Genomic DNA, 18,875 nt, shown 5'->3' on the forward strand with positions numbered 1-18,875 from the left:
ATAAAGTGGTTACAAGACCAAACATGCTTTTCCTCTCATCTTAACACCATCTCCACTTCACAAGTATACATCCTCTACATGTCTGTAATAAGCTATGGTAATATTTGTCCTTTGTACTGATGGACCAAGTCTTCGTATAGGTTTTCCTTCACATTTTCAACCCAGTAAAGATATCTATTGTCTCCATTTTTAAATTACTTGACAAATTGTCACCAATTAGTGAGTTTTGCAATCAGTAATCTTTTGACCATCAAAACAAAAATATTCTTAAATTTTTTTTTAATAATGTTGGAGGGATTGTTTTCTAAGATAATAAGTCAAACTTCAGTGATTGTCAAAAGTTTATTTTGAAAAAAAAATAAAAAACATATTTTTTCTTATTTATAACGTAGGCACCAGCTATTAAGACACTGTTCCTTCTGCTCTCTTCTCCACAAAGAACTGGAAGAGAAACCACATCAAGAGTAAGTGAAAGCCATTGTGGGAGAAACAGGGCCATTTCTTTTTTGTACACATTATGTAATGCCATTGCTCTCTCTCCTTTAATTTCCTTATGCCTCATCCTTCACCCACCTTTCTTAGAAGACCAAAAGCTTCTGGAAACTTTGTAGTGACACGCAGATGCTTGGAGATCCAGCCTGGAAGAGCCTGTATGGACGTCGGGCGGCTGTAGCGGTGATCCAGCAGGAGGATGCTGGCATAGTCCTGCCTGTTACACACAACACATTAGAATATAACTCATTATACCAATACCAATTTCTACTCATATATGAATTTGTGGCAAAAGTGCAAAGCAGCACATAACAAAATAAGGCGATTTCATTTGCTTATCAGTAAAATACCACTCATGCACTCACTTGTGTCGGATGGCTCGCCCAATGGACTGGTTGACAGCCTTGAAGCAAAGGTTCTCATAGAAGACCGAGCCTGCTGTCTTCCCATCCTGTCCTGTGGACTGAATGTTAACCCAGATTAATTAGTACACCCTTTTTAAGGAAGTGGGCGCTGATCTGCTTCTTGTTGTCATCCATTCAAGAGTCAGTGTAATGCATTCAACTAGTCACTGCACAAAACTAGTCTGGCCAACTCAGCATAGGTGGTCAACTGTATATTAATCCCTGATTATGCCAAATGAATCCTTTCTGATTACAGCTGACTTGAATGCCATCAAAGGGAAGCTGTTGTTTACATCAAGCTTTTTCTCATATTACTATAATATCAACTAAAACTGTTAATCTGAGCTCTCAACACTGATCTTGTATACTGTAATTCCATCTTTCAATTTAAGTGCAAGGAGTGTTTGCATCATATAGTACTTATTTTTCTGCATTGAAACTAATTTATTCTCTCTCTTTACTGTCCAGTGACTCACCACATTCTTGTTAAGGTAGAGCATCTTTTCCTTCAGTTCAGGGGAGTGTGTGTTGGGGTAGGGCAGGCCCACCATCACCACACACCGGCCCAGCTCATCACTGAAGTTGATGCCTTCACTCATCTTACCTCCTGGTGATGGGGCAGTGAGATGTAACATGGGAGGGGAACGCAAAAATTATAAATGTTACTGTTGTGAAATAAAATGATAATGATGTTAAATGTAATGATCATGTTGATCCGGTTATCACATATTTATAAATACACTCATTCAAATTATATTCAAAAGGGAAAAATAAGTAAACAAAGAACTCTACAAGAAAAATATCATGAGAAAAAAAATTATATTAATCCCTCAAAAGTGTCAGAAAGAAAAATATCTCTAAATAAGTATAGTCTAACTGTAGTGACTGACAACAAAATCTAACAGATGATTTTCCATTTACTACCTTATCTCATTCCCTTGCATCTGCCATTCAGCACCACTCACCCACAACACTGAGCAACAGGCTGCCACTCATGCCTGATGTGTTGGAGGCTGTCAGCTTAATAGTCTTAGCATAGTCATTCAGAACAGCATCCAGCTGATTTGCTTTCTTGGGTTCCCAGAAAACCTGTTGAAGGATGAAATGGAACACCTGAGCCTGTGCCATTACCAAACAGTGATATCCATACTGCAAGCAGTGCATGGAATAATCATCATAACACTATTGTCTGTTACACTTCTCTTAAACATTACGGGCCATGAAAGAACGATATCTTGGCACCAAGACCAACAATGTAGTTCATTAAACTACACAAACCTTCTTTTTTGCTGATAGCCTTGTCAGAACGCCCGAGGATGTGAAGTGGGCACGCACCTTGTGTTCATAGTCATAAGAAGGCAGAAAGCACACCACCCCGCCCGGCACCACAGTGCACACATTCACCAACACTCGGCCAAGTTCATCAAGCTGCAATGCATCACCAAGGCATCTCTCATTAAAATGCATGACCCTACCAACCTCCCTACCATAGACAAAACCTGGTCTCACCTTTAAGGGAGACCTCAACCTAGAATATGAGCAGAGGTAGGTAGATTCTGCTCATGGATGGGTGTCCAATGTTCAGTGTTCTCTTGTTCAGTCAAGTTTGTGTTCAGCTGCTAACACTGTCCAATGTAGCAAACTACTCCAGTGCCTTGTTCTGCACATTAAGTAATAATGTACATGAAGATTTATTTTGAGTTTAGAAGTGAGCAATGTGGCCTTGGGAGTCCAGCACCACTGGTTTCACTTCCTCCTGAATGGACAGCCATTAAACTTGCATGAGTGTGCTTTGTGAGTACATACAATACATCCTAACACTTCAGCCTCACTCACTACTTTGGGATCAGTCCTGTGCTGGTAGGTGAAGTCAAGAGTCAGGCCAGTGGGTCCCTGAGGGAGGACAACAGGGAGCAACTGTTTGGCAGGGACTACATGACCACAGGAGAAATGCTGCACTCGGCTTTCCTCTCCTCCAGCCGAGAGAAACAGCTGGTTCTTGAACTCGCTAATGGGTTGCATGGTGCCACCTGCCACCACCACAGACCTGAGGGAAGGTAGATGTCTAAGACAACAGCACACAAGTGAAATCATTATATGTTATTTAGCTACAGTCATCTCCTGATCAGGCAGCCAGCAGTTTCCCTATGGAGTTTCTCTATGAGCTTAGAGCTCATAGAGACTGATCTTTAGGTAGTACTAAGACCACCCATGCGCACACTGAGGCAGTGAGGTCACAATCCCTCAGCTTATATCCCATACCTACTCGCTGCCAGGTGAACAGGGGCTACACATTAAGAGGCTCAACCATCTGCCTTGTTGCACCTAGGACTCGAACTCAGGCTTTCCTGGTTGTGAGCTGAGCATGTTAATGTGGTGTGAAGTGTCTGGCATGGCTCACACTCACCTGCACTGGGTCACGATGTCCTGGAAGTGAGAGGCAGGATTGAGGAGCAGGTACTTGACAGAGGAATGACGTGGCTGGGAGCCAACTGTCACCAGTATTCTACCATCTGCAGTGGCATGCTGCAGGGCTCTCAGGAGCTCTGTCACCTGCATCAGTGGAGACCCCATCACCACCTCCTCTCCTTCTTCCTCCTGCTGCTGCTCTTCAGTCTTTTTTGTCACCTCTGGCTTGATGTTCTCTGCAGTAACATCAATATTTCTTTGACAACAGCAAAGAAAAATATATAACAGATTTCTCAGATAAAGTCATGTAGATAAAGTCATCAAGATTCCATTAGAAGAGAAATCAACACAATTTTCACATTAACTTTTTGCATATAATGAGACACAACATGCTGTATGTATTTCATTCCATAGGATTCATCACATTTTGAACCTGTGTAGATTATCTGAACTGTGTACTGGAATGGATTAAATTAAATACAATAGGTGATTTGGACATAAGAGCAAAAATTCTGTTAAGAGAATGAATGTAAATTAAACTATAGGATCTAGTAAGAGGGTAAGGCCACTTGAAAGGTGCGAGGATATAATAAAGGCTTCCAGACGGAAAGATGAACAACTGAGTTGCAAGTTCTACTACATTACCTTTGGGTTTAGCCTGTGTCTGTTTAGCTGATGCTTGTTTGCTGGCTGAGAGCTTGGCCAGGAAGGAGGATGTGGAGGATGTTGGTGATGTAACAGGAGATTTATGACTCAGGCTGTTGATCTTCACTGACCCCTCAAAGTGCTGGGTGAAGGAGTGAAGCTGGAAAAAAAACTTGAGCTAGTTTCAAAATGTTTGCCTTTTCCTACATGCATCCCAGCTGAGATGTGACAAAAATTCAAGTTGAAGAGAATATGATAAAATACACAAGACCACTCTGCACAAAGGTGGCGCTACACACTTATCCCTACGACTAATAATGGATATGGGACACACCTTGACTTTGCTTTTGTCTGGGTAAAACTTGATTTTGCAAACTAATTCAAGATACACCTCCCAATCAATATAAACAGCCTTTCCTTCTCTTACAGGAACTCTTTCGGCACCACAGCATCAGCTAATTGATTCTGAATGTCATTAGAAAATTTAACTGAGATTACAATGATATGAATGTCATTAGAAAATTTAACTGAGTTTACAATGATATCTTAAAAGCATCTTTTTCACTCATCCACTACAGTTATTTATTATATTCTGACTAACAATAATTATTAGTATTTCATGGCATATGGAGGTTGACTGTAGTAGTGAATGGGTTCAATGAGTTTTCTTGTGAAATGAAGCAGACAAAATACATACAGGTATATTACAGCTTCCAGTACACTTACCTTGTGGGCAATCTTGCTTTTCTCAATATACTGCACCAACTTGAACAGGTTGAGGTTATCAGTGAGTGTTTCGGCCAGGAAGCTGTACACAGGCAGCATCCTGGAGGAGGGAGTGGGGATGGGAGTGACTGGCGAGGCACCACTTGCCCCCACACGCTTGGATCCTGCCAGAGCATGCATTTTCAGTTTCCTTTAAAAGTTTTCATCTAATCCTGGTGTCCAAATTAATAACTTTGGCTTTAACTGCTGTAGATTCTAAGATTTGGCTTTAAAGTGTTATGAATTCAAATTTTTGGTATTTTTTACACCTTATACTTGATGCATATGTACCAAGTCTGTCTGTCTCTAAAATGGATGGTAGCCAAGACAAGACACACAACTTTCACATTCACACCACTCACATCCCCTCTTGGGTCCTGACCAAGAAAAGAAAGTATTCCTACCCTTACTTGATGCCTAAACTATAATTCATTTAACTATAAGATCCACAGCTTTAAGATTCTATTGCATCTACCTCACAGCACACTCACTTAATTCAGTCATCAGGTAATTACTCCAGCATCACATTAAAAAATTAAAAAGACACAGCTTGCACTACAAACCTCCGCCCAGCATCTTGATAATGGCATGCATGAAGAAGAGGATTTGCTTGAGGTAGAGGAGGTTCCTGGGTGAGAGTCTCTTGGAGTAGCGCTGCAGGTACTGGCTCAGCTGGGCATATGCTCCTTGAAGCTGTTGGGCAAACCCAGGGGTTCCTTAGACTATGGCCAGGGCACAACTCATATTTAGGCAAAATAGGACTGATTAATATTTCTGGTGCCACAATAACAAAAAGAAAAATAAGGAGAATTACTAACAAGATGAGTAATGTTCAAAGAAGGACCACTGACAAATAAACACAGACCAGAGGCCATGATGGACAAACAGCACTGGTGAACTACATACCGACAGACTAATGCAAGAAGAGCAGGCTGGTAGAGATACAAATGTATTAAGAGAAGACATTTACAAACACCATCTAATTAGAGCTAGAATTCAAACAGAAGCAGTAATTAGATACAAAGATTAAGTGTTTGAAATCACCTCATATCTCTGAGCCTATATATTATAAAACTCAGAAATTTTACTTTCTGAATGGAAAACAGATATAAAGTGAAGTGATATAGACGTGATGTGTGTGTGTGCATGTGTGTGTGGCACCTTGTCTAGGCCACCCCATGTGTGTGGCATATCGACAGATAGATATAGAACTGGGACAGACCACATAGGCAGGCAACACAGGACACATCCACTCTCCCCTTACCTGGCGGAGAGAAACAAACACTGAGTGGATGTTGGAGATGGTCTCGAGGAGGTTGTGTGCCTCGTCCACCACCACCACATTGTTATACAGGTTGATCCCATAGGACTCCCTAGTGGGGCGGTGGAGCAGTGTGTTGTAGGGCAGCACCACAACCTGCAGCAAGGAGAAAGATTTTGAGTCAGTCACTACCTAGACATGATGCATCTCTGGGGGGTGACTGTGACAGGGGTGTATATGACAGCTAAAAATGATAATGGAATAAGTTGAATGAAATATTTAATGGGGTGACTGTGACAGGGTTCTATATGGCTAGTAAAAATCAATGTGGGACAAGTTGTATAGAATATTTCATTATCACATTCAGGGTGAAGGACAAATAAAACTAGAAATAAAAGTATAAGTGAAGATGAAGTCTGTGATAAAGTCACCAAAGTGGAATTGTTTGTCATCATCACTTTCAAGGAGGAAAATGAGTAAAGGTTAAAATGAAGTGAAACAAGGCCAGTGCTTCATCACTATCACATTCAAGGTAAAGCATCAAGTTATATGGAGTATTTCATAATCATTACCTTGTCCCTGCCTTTCAAGGGTCAACCATGACAGGAATATTCTCAGGATCATGTGTTTAATTTTTTCTTACCTTAGCCAAATGTCCTATGCTAATAATTAATTCCATGCTGAAAAATGGTTTTATATATTTTTTCCATTTAGTGATGAATCCAACATTACCTGAGCATCTCTGATGGCTGACCTGGCAGCGTAGTAAGGGCAGCTCTTCATCTTCTTGCCTAGACCAACCAACTGCTCAATATCCTGCACTTCCAGCAGCACCTGTGATAAGTTACAACTTAATTTGGTTGAGTCAGATCAATACAAATGGTTCACACATTCATTTCATCATGAAGCTAAACCTGGATACATCATATTTGCTGAGTGTGTGTTGGATACCTAGTACAGTGGGGAAAAAAAAAAAAAAAAAAATGTAAACATCACAGTGTAACCACACAGCAAAGCTATGTTTGATTTACAGCCATAGGAGGTATTAAAAGGTGCTAAGTTGTCACATAAGGTAATTCACATATCCTGTAGATATCCCTGCCCATTTCCCCCTTGCTGGTAGGAAGACAGGAAGATCAGAGGCAGCTGGTGGGGAAGGCTGCACTAGCGCTTGGAACAGCTGCCACTCCCAAGAGTAAAAAAGGCTCTGGGTGTAAAAGGAAGACAAATACAAAAACAGATAGGTTGATAGGATGTATGCCTTACAAAAACTGAATCACTGCTCCCTCTCTCAATCAGAAGAGGCTTGAGCTGTAAGCCGACAAGGAATAACACTTGTTCCAAGCAATTGTGCAGCCTTTGCCACCTGTAAGATGGCTGCTTCTGATCTTCCTGTCTTCCTTCTAATCTCAATTACTGAGCCCATCTCAAACAAATGCCATCACAACACACTTCCTCATTGCTAAGCTTGCCAGGACACATTATAATGTCAGAATTAAATGTGAGTGATGAAATGAGGTCACAGCAAGGGGCTAATAGGCGGAGGAGTGCAAGAGAGATATCTCCCCTATGTGCCTGACAATTACCGTTACTGATTCAGAAACTGAGCATAGCATTTTCACAGCATGTGAGTTGCCATATGTGACAATTTACCACCTTTTAATACTTATGGGTGTAAATTGAATATTGGAGCTTTGCTGTATGGGCATGCTGTAATGTTTACTTCTTTTTTTTTCCCAGCCACTGTATAGTAATTCTTTCAATGTATTTATAGCTTTTATCAAACTGAAATCCTTTGAAAGAAGGTAACAATAACCTGATCTGCTAGTTCCTCCACAGCTGTGTGTTGGTAATAAGGGCAGCCTGAGCTGGTGCGTTTTTTCTTGCTGGATGTGCCATCGTCAGTCTGCTTGGTGGTTTTGCCCTTCTTGCCTTTCCGCAGCTCCAGGCACCTGCAAGACTACATCAGTTTAATTGTGTCCTGTGCATCATGAAAACATTGAAAAATTAATCTGAAGACAAAATAGATTGGCCATGAGAGGTTATTGGCAGGGACTGAACCTTGGCAGGACACTCAAAGTATACATGTGTCTAACATAATACCAATGAGACCATGAGTGATCACCAAGGCACAAGTGGATTCTGGTTAACTCCAATTATCCTGTCACTACTCTTCTTAAAACACAAGTTGGCATTTTACCTTACATTTCAAGGTATTTGATAAGATTATCTAATATACTTAATCAAATTGTCTCTTCCTTTCATCCACATAACAAAACAAGGCACTTCTCCTTTCATAACTGCAACTGATCCAACATGATAGAACGTTTATTAGATATTAAAGGAAACCAAACCTATTCTCATTGCTTAATTTATGCATTTAATCCCAATTGATAAAATTCAAGCCTGTACCTGTCATTCATGAGGGAAATGTTGCTCAGTTTGTTGACAGCTTCATTCACACACAGATTCTGACGAGAGGCCAGGGACACCACACGCGCCTCCTCCCCAAACACCGTCTTCTGAACCTCTCGCACAAACTGGGAGAGCTGTGAGTGTGTCCGGCTGCAGTAGAAGATCTGTAAGTATTGGACACTCTTAGGACTTTGTCATGCTTTAGACTTTACTTTTAGTCAAGGTGTGAGTGTGTGTGCACATGCACGTGCACATGTGTGTGTTATGTAACAAGTAAGATTCCAACTTGTTCATCATAGTGCATGTGACAGATCTTTACTGTGTTACCTTTAAGCAGCCTTTGTCCTGTTCCTTTTCCCCTTCTCGCTTTCCGTCTCCTTCCTCATCATCACTGTTATAGTCATCTAGCAGTAATGTTTGTTCCTCTGAGGGCAATACATCTTCTCCTGCCACACAAACAATCATTGAAATCATACATATAACTTAATTTCTAAGGGGAAAATGATACACATACATCCACGTATACACAAAAATAGGCATTCATAATTATTACACAGAATCTCATTACTTAGCAAATGAAAAATTAAAAGATGAAAGAAAAATCTACCAAGAATGTCAGCAACTTGCCATTAATTGCATTCAGTTCCCGGCGAAGGTCCTCCTGAACATGATGCAAGTCACGGAATAGTTCATCAAACTCATTGTTCAGGTTCTGTATTTTTGGATTCTGTTGAGCCAAAAACAGAAAACATACAAACCATATTTTACAGGGAAAAAAAATTCACATGACACAAATATGAAGGTCAGTCAAAAAAGGTATAGCATTCAGACATGAGCCAAGATGCCAAGGATTTACTGAAAATATCAAAACTGTACGTGAAAATGCAATGGTCTATCAGAAACATGCCAATGAGGCATTCCAAACAAGACATCAAAGAGAGTAGTACCATTAAGTAAAAAACAATTAATACTGCAATACATATACTTCTAATAAACAAGTATTCTTTTCTTTAATGGCTCCTGAAAATAACACATTACAGGTGAATCTCAATTTAAAAATCACAACATTCCTTAAAAACTATTTATAATATTAAAAATAGTAATGAATAAATATATTTAAAACAACAAGTTTTAACAATTTACCAATGCATTTCTATTATTCTTCAGGTAATTTTTTGCATTCATATATATAAATGAGAAAGTGAACTGGAACCATTCATTCCTACCTTTAAAAATTAACAGATCAAATTTACATTAACTGAGATTTGTCTTTCCATCAAAACATGAAGCTGAATAGTGCTCCACAAACCTTGACCACTTTAGTGCGCTTCCTTAAGGCATTAATTCTTTCCTCCTGCTTCTCCAGTAACAGCAGCTCCTCTTGGCATCTCCTGGCCTCCTCCTTGCCCTCTATCCTCTTGGTGGCTGCAGTGAACCAGTCCAGGCCATCATCGTCTTGTGTGCTCTTACTCTCCTCTATCTTTCTGATGAGCTCAGCCTGTCCATTTGTGATCATTGTAGTCCAGAATTTCATGTCAAAATATTTCACTATCACTGCTTGTCTGAATTAACTAAACACTTTTCTCTCTAATTGAAAAATAGAAGCTAAAAAATTAATGTGTTTACTGGTTGAGATGTTAAAAGGAAGTAAATATACATTTCATTACTGAAGTTGATATCTTATACTGTCTATTTTGTGATGACTAATCAGATTATCTCAGTGATGTTGAAGAACAAAGATGAGGCCAATGAATAGGAAAGACTGCAAGGACACAAAGACTAAAGCAAAGTATTGCACACAGATATTCCTCAAGGAAATTCCTCAAGGAAACTCTGAATTGCTGTTTGAGCTTGAATTTCCCTTCTATCTTTCCCATTCATCGAGACAACAAATCATATATCTTTCCTATACGTCTGGCCAATTCATGCATTCTGTTTCATTACAAAGGGAATGAGATGAACACAGCAGTTGATGTTTACCTTGTGGTGGTCAGCATGTTGCTTGAGCCAGGTCAGTGCCCCACAGATGAGACTGAGTGACTTCCCCTGCAGAGGTAAGACAAGCAGAATTGGAAATTACATCAATATTTTCATTCATCGCTATTTATTAAGGAATACATGCAAACACTACTATTCTTCAAATTCACTTCACTAGCACCACATCCTACATAAAAAATCATAATGCAGTAAAAGTCCCTTACTCCGAATTGCAGAGGAATAAGTCATTCCAGTTACAGAAGGATTCTGACAATTGGAACAGAGGTAATATACAATGATAAAATAAAGACAATATAGATTGTAAATGGTATAGGATGTTACAATATTCATCCTGTGATGAAGAAATGTAACAATATTAACCAAGTGAATGCATTTATTATATCAAAGTCACGTGCATTTGATTTCTGTTATAAATATGTATGCACACACTCCACAATTTTCACCCCACTCAGGATGAGGCAGATTTTCAGGACTGGTGGGCCCTTTGAAACACAAGCCCACATCAGCTACAATGGGGCAACACATGCACACTCAAACACTCCTTGTGAATCATTTGTCGTTTCATTGTGGAGTGAGTCATGTTGTAATGCTGTTGAATATAATACAAAGCAGTCATATCTTGCACATGCGGACATCTGCCTTGTTTACACTCTCACTGTATACATATCTGAAAGTGTATTTAAGTAGTATTGATTTTACTGCACATAATGCAATGTATCATAAAGACCCAATAGGTGTGATGTTAAACATGAAATTATTAAATAACTGTTCCACATGCAAATTCACTCAAAACTTTTTAGTGTGTGTGTGTGTGTGTGTGTGTGCACATGTGCATGTGCACATGTGTTTGTGAGGTATTATATTCAGCATTATTAAAATTAATTCCACAGCAGAACAAACAGTTTACTAGGAATGTGTGTGTGTGTGTGTGTGTGTGTGTGTGTGTGTGTGTGTGTGTGTGTGTGTGTGTGTGTGTGTGTGTGTGTGTGTGTGTGTGTGTGTGTGACAGTTGGCATGGGCCTGTCTACAAAGGCCTCCAGTTCTCAATCTCTGCCTTGTCCTGGGTGGCTACAAATTTTGGTTTGCATGTTTATTTCTGATGGTATTTATGCTACCTGCAAATCATCATTGGAAATATAACAGACAAATGATGAAAATAACTATAGATTAATTTTGTTTGAAAGCTGTAGTGCAATGTTTTGTGTACCTGAGCACAGCACAGATGCATGATTTAAAAGTCCCCACACATTCTGATCAAAGATGTGTTCTTGATGGTGCTTACTCCAGTTCTGAACACTTGTAACATATAAGTATTACAAATTACTATAAGACATACAGGCAGTTAAGAAATGTAGTTCTTCACTTCTTGGCTCTGCTCAGGGCCGTTTGAAGGTTTTTAAATTTCAGCATCCACTTTCAAGCCAAGCCAGCAGTGAGCTTTGAAATATCAAATAAATTTCCAGATGGAATTGAAATAAAAATAAAGTAGGTCTGTTTTACAAAAGGAACTGCCACGACTAAGCCTACTGGCTCCTGGCAGTTTCCTTCATATTTTAATAACAATTAAAATTTCAAGTTATCAGGCTTAAGAACTTATACTGTAACAGAATACTACAGCCTTGGTCATAATAATACACTAATACTGCAAGTAACAAGCAGCTACACCAATATCATCACAAAACCTTTCATTATCTCTCTTCATACCGTGCCAGTAGGGCTCTCAAATATTCCAAGCTGTCCTTCCTCCAGCACAGAGAAGAGCTTCCTCATGAAATCCGTCTGGATGTTGTAGGGAGGGAAGGGGAAGGGAAATTCCTCAGGGGGCTGCAGCTGACTCATGGCTCCCTCAGTGCTGGGGAAGGATGGCATTAATTCACTAATGTTTTTCAGTAAGACAAGTGAAATGAGAGCACAGGGTTGTCAATCCCAGCCATCCTCAGGTCACTTCAAAGTAATGGTGATAAACCTTATAAAAATAGGCATATTAGGAAAAACTGGTTCCTAAAACATTGAAGATTGTGATGATTCAAATGACATCTTGGCCTCACCCACCAAAAATAGTTATTTGCAAGTAAAAAGGACAAGTTATAGAATTCAAAAGACACCAAAACTATGTCATATAAAACTATATATATATATATATATATATATATATATATATATATATATATATATATATATATATATATATATATATATATATATAATGATAAAAACCAACAACAACAACAATAATCAATAATAAAAATAATAATAATAATAATAATAATAATAATAATAATAATAATAAGCTCCTGGCCTCGAGCAGCAGAGCAGCACCTGTCAACAACAGCCTTCCCTCTAAATGTAACGAGAGATTTTTCACCAAATTCCAGAACCACTCCATTACCACCGGTTTGCAAGGTGGCCATGAGTCTGTAAGTTGACACCAGATTTCGTCGTCTTCTACTGAACTAGCCACACCTACATCAATTACCGTCTCATTATCCCACAGGGAACCTAATGACCGGTACTTTCAGTATTTTGCATAGCAGTGCCCTTCATATTCATATTGCTGCCAATACTGCAAATATTAACACACCGATCCCTGAGGTATGCAGCTTTTCTATTACTTCAAAGCTGGTTCCTCAGTCTTCCACGATCAACAAGCAGCAGTACAGCAAGAGACGCCTACTGCACTGACTCGCGGCTGTAACTCACTCACTACACACACATGCGTCACTCACACCACTAAAATATAATGGCTACAGGACAATCAACATCAGCCTAAAAACATACTATCACGAGCAGCTTACACATTACTAGACTATGAGATGAGGGCCCCAAGTACACATTCATTCACGGGTGGAGGTTCATTCAGATTGTTTGTTTACCTCGGTCTCAGCCGCTCAGCCTTCCCGCCAAATCAGGTCTGCAAACCTGAATTTTACCAGGATTGCCAATCGCTGTTCCTGATTTCACATGGCGAGGGAGCTTCCAGTCTTTAACCCGGGACGGTTATCATTTTTGTGATTTTACTTTTTTTTTTTTTCCTGGGGTGCTTTTCAAAGTTTATTTTTATTGTGTTGATTTTTGTATTGTTTTATTTTTATCTCCTTCATTAATTAATTCTTCATTTTCCTATTCTGTTTTACTAAATTCTTGTGGTTCGAGCTTTTTTGGCTGCGACAAAAAAAATCCTGTCCGGATTGACCATGGCGATCCATGTATACCTTCGTAAGTAGCAGCAGCAGCAGCAGCAGTAGTAGTAGTAGTAGTAGTAGTAATAGCAGAAGCCGTAGTACTATATATTAGTACTACATAGTAGTAGAAATGTAAATATACTTCACAGTCAAACAAATGACGTGCATCAATATAATATTTATCAAAAGCAGTAATATAGAACAGTTACAGAAAATAATAATAAATGAAGACTCGCGTTGAGCAGTTGAATCAGATCTGACGCGGAGTCGGCGTGACACTGACACACAGCTCCCGACTTTCTCCACAACCCCCTCCTCCCTCGCAAGACCCCTCCCTCACTCCACTTTTCAAACATCAACCAAGGGTTAGTTTTAGTTTTATAAGGCGAGAGTAGATGTAGGCTGTTTTCTTCTGCTCAATTAAATTGTCTAAGTCTCTATGATTTCCTTATCCTTAAATGTTAATTACTTAAGTATCCTATACACAGGATTAATACTTTGATGACATTTTGATTAAGTATATTGTAGAAAAAAAAATGTATATGTCCTTGGTGACCCAATGAAATGGCTTGACTTTGGGTCGCGACCCAGGGGCTAAGAATCACTGGCTATGGAAACACACACACACACACACACACACACACACACACACACACAGGAAAAAAAAAGGCATGTAGAAGCAACAGCAGCAGGATCTCTCGACACCCGGCACACCCCCGCTCCCCCACTTCCCCTCCATACACATGAATACACTCATTACACTCACTTATACACCATCTACCACTTATTTATCCACAAATCAGCCCAATAATGTGTTCGTTACTTCTGGAAAACATTATTACGCTAAATAGTGAAGAGAGACTGGAAGGGCGAGGGTGTCGCTCTGATGACATCATGCCAGTTAATGACGTCACACGGTCCGTTATATACGTATGATGTCATTCCATTTTGAAAATCGCATTTTGAAATACTGCACCTAGACTAGATTGCTTTACATATTCTGACTTACCGTATACTTTAACTAATACCTAGAATATAAAAACATTTCAAGCCTCAGTAATAATAAAGAAATTTAAAATGAAAAATGTGAAAAAGTGTTGGAACTTTGAAATTATTAAAAACAATAATTAAGCCTACAAATCTGACTTAACAGGAATGCAAAACAATTTACAAAATCTGAACTATTTTTACAAATAGATTAAGGTTAGTTACAAGCCGAAGTAAGCAAATTAGGTATTAATAAAACGTTGAAAACCGATTTTTAATAGGGCTATAAATAATTCTAAAGGCTACATATTTACCATGACACCAGTAAAAAATTTTAATTTTTAGAAGCAATAAAACTTAATTGCTAGCTTTTATAAGAAGAAAAAACTTGACAGGGTATGAAAAATGCACCAGGAAACGACCGTTATATACGTACAAAACGCCTGCAAAATAAACATATTTGACTGTACAGAACTAAGAAAAACAAAATAAAATAACGAAATATATTTAGAAACCATAAAAAGTTACTTAGAACCCGAAATAAAACAAATAGGAAAAAAATAATCTGAATATCGGCAGGTTCCAACACGCAAATCCATCATGGCGGTGGTCCCGATAGAGAAGACAGCCGGCAGTCTGCCTCACTTAAGCCTTCATCACACCAAAACCAGGCAATGGCGATTATACTTTCAGTCATCGGGTGAGTCAGAATACGAAGAAATTCAATTTAAGAAGGAATTTGTGTTAACACTTTCAATTACAATAGGTAAAAATCTATGATTGGCACCACAGACTTCTGAACATTGGCTGTAAAATAATCCTGGACGAGATATTAAAAATCTGGTTTGATTAAGTCGGCCAGAGATGGCGTCTGCTTTAACACCTAAAGCTGGAACTCTTCAAGAATTAATTACATCTGCTGCTGTGATTACAATACGAATTTGTGTATGTATTGGGAGAACGGTTCGATTGTCTACATCTAAGAGGCGAAATCCTGAAGAATGCAGTTCCACCCGACTAGTGGATATGGAAGTATTGTCATGTGGGTCCATTTAGTAACAGGATTGACATATGATTACTAAGATGTAGCAAATAATGGCGGATGTAGGGAAAGTATGCCTCCATCTCAGCTGATAAGTTAAATTTTTTGTGGTTTTTAATCTTTTGTTGTGATTAATTCGTTTGTATTTCGTCTTGAAGGTTTGGAATATTGAATCATATAGATGGAATATTGAGTCATATAAATGTACTCCTAACGAGGAGAAAATATGTGGAATATGAGCCTTAGAAAATGAGGACCAAGGAAAAAGTAATGTTGATGAAGATTTCTTAAAACACGGACACTTAACGTAACCTAATCCTCCTGTTTCCTTGTTTGTGACACGGAGTTATTATAATGAATACCACTATCAAAGTTACCGCCTATTACAAGACGGCGTTTGTAGAAAAGAATTAAATTGTGCAAACTCTGCCAGTTGGACAAATGGTAGGTGGGTCACTTACTGATACTATGAGCCTTCCTGGTCCTCACGAACAACTCCCGGCAGGCACCAAGCCTGCACCAGCAGGCAGCAACTTCACCGTCTTAGTCAGCGAAAATCCAGGTAAATAAAGCAGCTGCACACCGAGTGCCTTTCAAACCCCGTCCCTCACCTGCCTGGCTTCAGCTCACCTTCCTCTGCCTGCGCGCACTATACAGCCACTGAGCCACCAATCCACAAACTAGATTTTCTTCTTCTATTAATATGCACCAACTTCTCTCATATTATACTATACTAATAGGAAATAAGACAAGTAAAATACAATGAAGTATAAACATGCAAAACTAAATTATAAACCATTATAATTGTAATTGTCACAATATCCACATACCACTAATTCAAGCGCCAAATTTGAACTGGTCCTGGCGGAGTTAACACTACAATTTCTCATCTCTTGTATGACCTAATGTGAAGTCACTGAAAAGCTTGAATAACTTGAACCCTCTCATTAAAAGTATGTTTCCTTCAGTATACATGATTATCAAATGTTTATCTATCTTGGACAAAATCAGGTAGACTCTTATTGAAATATGTAATACGAGCTTGAATGTCAATCCATCACAGGTTGACAACACCCAAAGTAACATTGGCTGGGACATCACCTCAAGCCAAAAGATTACACCTCTGAGTGCTTTACACATGACTCAAATCCTGTACTAACCATAACCATGAACGTCTTTTATCCTCTTCCGCCTGTCAGCCCTCCTATTACCACTTGTCTTCCCTATCCATATAGTCATCTAACCTTCGCTTGAAACTATCTATAGCGTGTTCGCGCTGATCACATGACTGCTTATCCTATTCCACTCGTCCACCACTCTGTGAGGCAGTCCCTCCCAATCTCTTTCCTAAACCTAAATTTTCATAGTTTGTATCCATTATCTCGAGTCCTGCCCTGTGGTTGTTTGCTATGAGAACTAGTATATTTCCTTTATTCATTCATTTTACCCATATGGATACCTCTATCATGGCCCCGGTGAGGCCCGTATTCTGAAACGCTTTGCCCTCTCACCACAAGTATTTTCAAAGGCCAGAGAGAGATGATTGCTAGAGTTCCCAAGAGTGTTTCTTCTGTTAATGATGTAGAAAAACTTAAAAATTTGTCCATAGAAGGTAAAAACATCCTTAAAAGCCAGTGTAACTTTAACTAAAGGATTTTGGAAGTAGTGCCACGCGGCAGTGTTGCAGAGATCAAGGTGTGTTTGGTGGGTGTGGGTGACGGCTGCTACCCTGCTAGGAGTCTTTCACCACAGCAACTTGGTCCCCCACAGGTTTACGTACACTGTGCCACGCTGTGTATCTTCTCATAGGGACGCTTACCTTTTTTTTTTTTTTTTTTTTTAGGTTTTTATTTATTATTTATTTATTTTTTTTTATTTTTTTGCCCTTGGCCAGTGTCCCTCCTACCTAAAAAAAATAATTGGGTATTTATTTATTAATCTATTTCTTTTCTTCATAATTTCATCTGTATTATATTTCATTTGATATTTATCTATTTATTAATTCGTCTCTCTCTCTCTCTCTCTCTCTCTCTCTCTCTCTCTCTCTCTCTCTCTCTCTCTCTCTGTACAACCTTGATCTTGTTTAAGAAAGGTTGCGATTTAAAGATGCACTGAGAGAGAGAGAGAGAGAGAGAGAGAGAGAGAGAGTGTGTGTGTGTGTGTGTGTGGCAGCATCAGCCCCGACACCTTAACCTCCATCTGTCCAGCCTGGGGCGGAGCATCACTCATCCCACAACCCCCACTCTATCTTCCGACAAGACCCCCTCCCATACACCTCCATCTGTCCAGATTACTAACCTCATAACACGTATCTGAACAAACTCGGGAAACTTGGTATGATCACCGGCCTACATGAGGAACGGGACGGGTCATGGTAGTGGACGTAAAAACCTCGGGTACAACCACTCGCCCCGTTGCCAGATTATATCCACGTAAGCAGAGTCTGGCGGATCTAGCGGCCCCCGCTGATAACGTCCAGTTACAGGGGCTTATCTGTAACCAGCGACACCTGCGACAAGCGGCGGTACGCTCCTCAGATTTATGGAAAACCAAAATTAAGACCGGTCAAATCTACTATCAAGTTTCTCCATATATATATATATATATATATATATATATATATATATATATATATATATATATATATATATATATATATATATATATATATATATATATATATATATATATATATATTTTTTTTTTTTTTTTTTTTTTTTCCTCGGTGGCGGGAGTATGTTGGAGCCATTGTTCCAACAAGGAAGTTAATGGTGATGGGAATTAGTACAAATATACACTATACTTCGTATATATATATATATATATATATATATATATATATATATATATATATATATATATATATATATATATATATATATATACTTTTTGTAGGTAGGTACATTTTGAAAGACTTCTAAATAATGTTAATGAACACATAACTGAGTTATAACTCATACATATCTACTATCAGTAGGATATATATATATATATATATATATATATATATATATATATATATATATATATATATATATATATATATATATATATATATATATATATATATATATATATATATATATATATATATATATATATATATATATATATATATATATATATATATATATATATATATATATATATATATATATATATATATATATATATATATATATATATATATATATATATATATATATATATATATATATATATATATATACATATATATATATATATACTCGTATATATATGTGTGTGTGTGTAGA

General features: G+C 38.4%; 1 protein-coding gene across 5 annotated transcripts; it reads right to left on the bottom strand.

Moving 5' to 3' along the window:
• Positions 1–328: 328 nt before the first annotated feature.
• Positions 329–16,260, bottom strand: LOC135090145 (ATP-dependent DNA helicase DDX11-like). Of its 5 annotated transcripts, none has more exons than XM_063986531.1 (21): positions 16,062–16,260; positions 12,094–12,241; positions 10,372–10,437; positions 9,701–9,889; positions 9,019–9,118; positions 8,719–8,837; positions 8,389–8,555; positions 7,793–7,928; positions 6,709–6,810; positions 5,980–6,132; positions 5,279–5,408; positions 4,677–4,840; positions 3,951–4,110; positions 3,304–3,541; positions 2,733–2,943; positions 2,175–2,324; positions 1,862–1,985; positions 1,373–1,503; positions 858–955; positions 574–709; positions 329–441 (listed from the first exon to the last, which is right to left on the bottom strand). In XM_063986531.1, the coding sequence occupies exons 2-21, from the start codon at positions 12,226–12,228 to the stop codon at positions 403–405; spliced, it is 2,748 nt and encodes a 915-aa protein (XP_063842601.1). In that variant the 5' UTR covers positions 12,229–12,241; positions 16,062–16,260; the 3' UTR covers positions 329–402. The 5 variants fall into 5 exon arrangements, with proteins under 5 accessions (XP_063842601.1, XP_063842604.1, XP_063842603.1 ...); XM_063986534.1 differs by having other exon boundaries at positions 16,212–16,249; XM_063986533.1 differs by lacking the exon at positions 16,062–16,260 and adding an exon at positions 13,263–13,412.
• Positions 16,261–18,875: the final 2,615 nt, after the last annotated feature.

This window comes from Scylla paramamosain, chromosome 34 (genome assembly GCF_035594125.1).
Source record: "Scylla paramamosain isolate STU-SP2022 chromosome 34, ASM3559412v1, whole genome shotgun sequence".
NCBI lineage: Eukaryota > Metazoa > Arthropoda > Malacostraca > Decapoda > Portunidae > Scylla > Scylla paramamosain.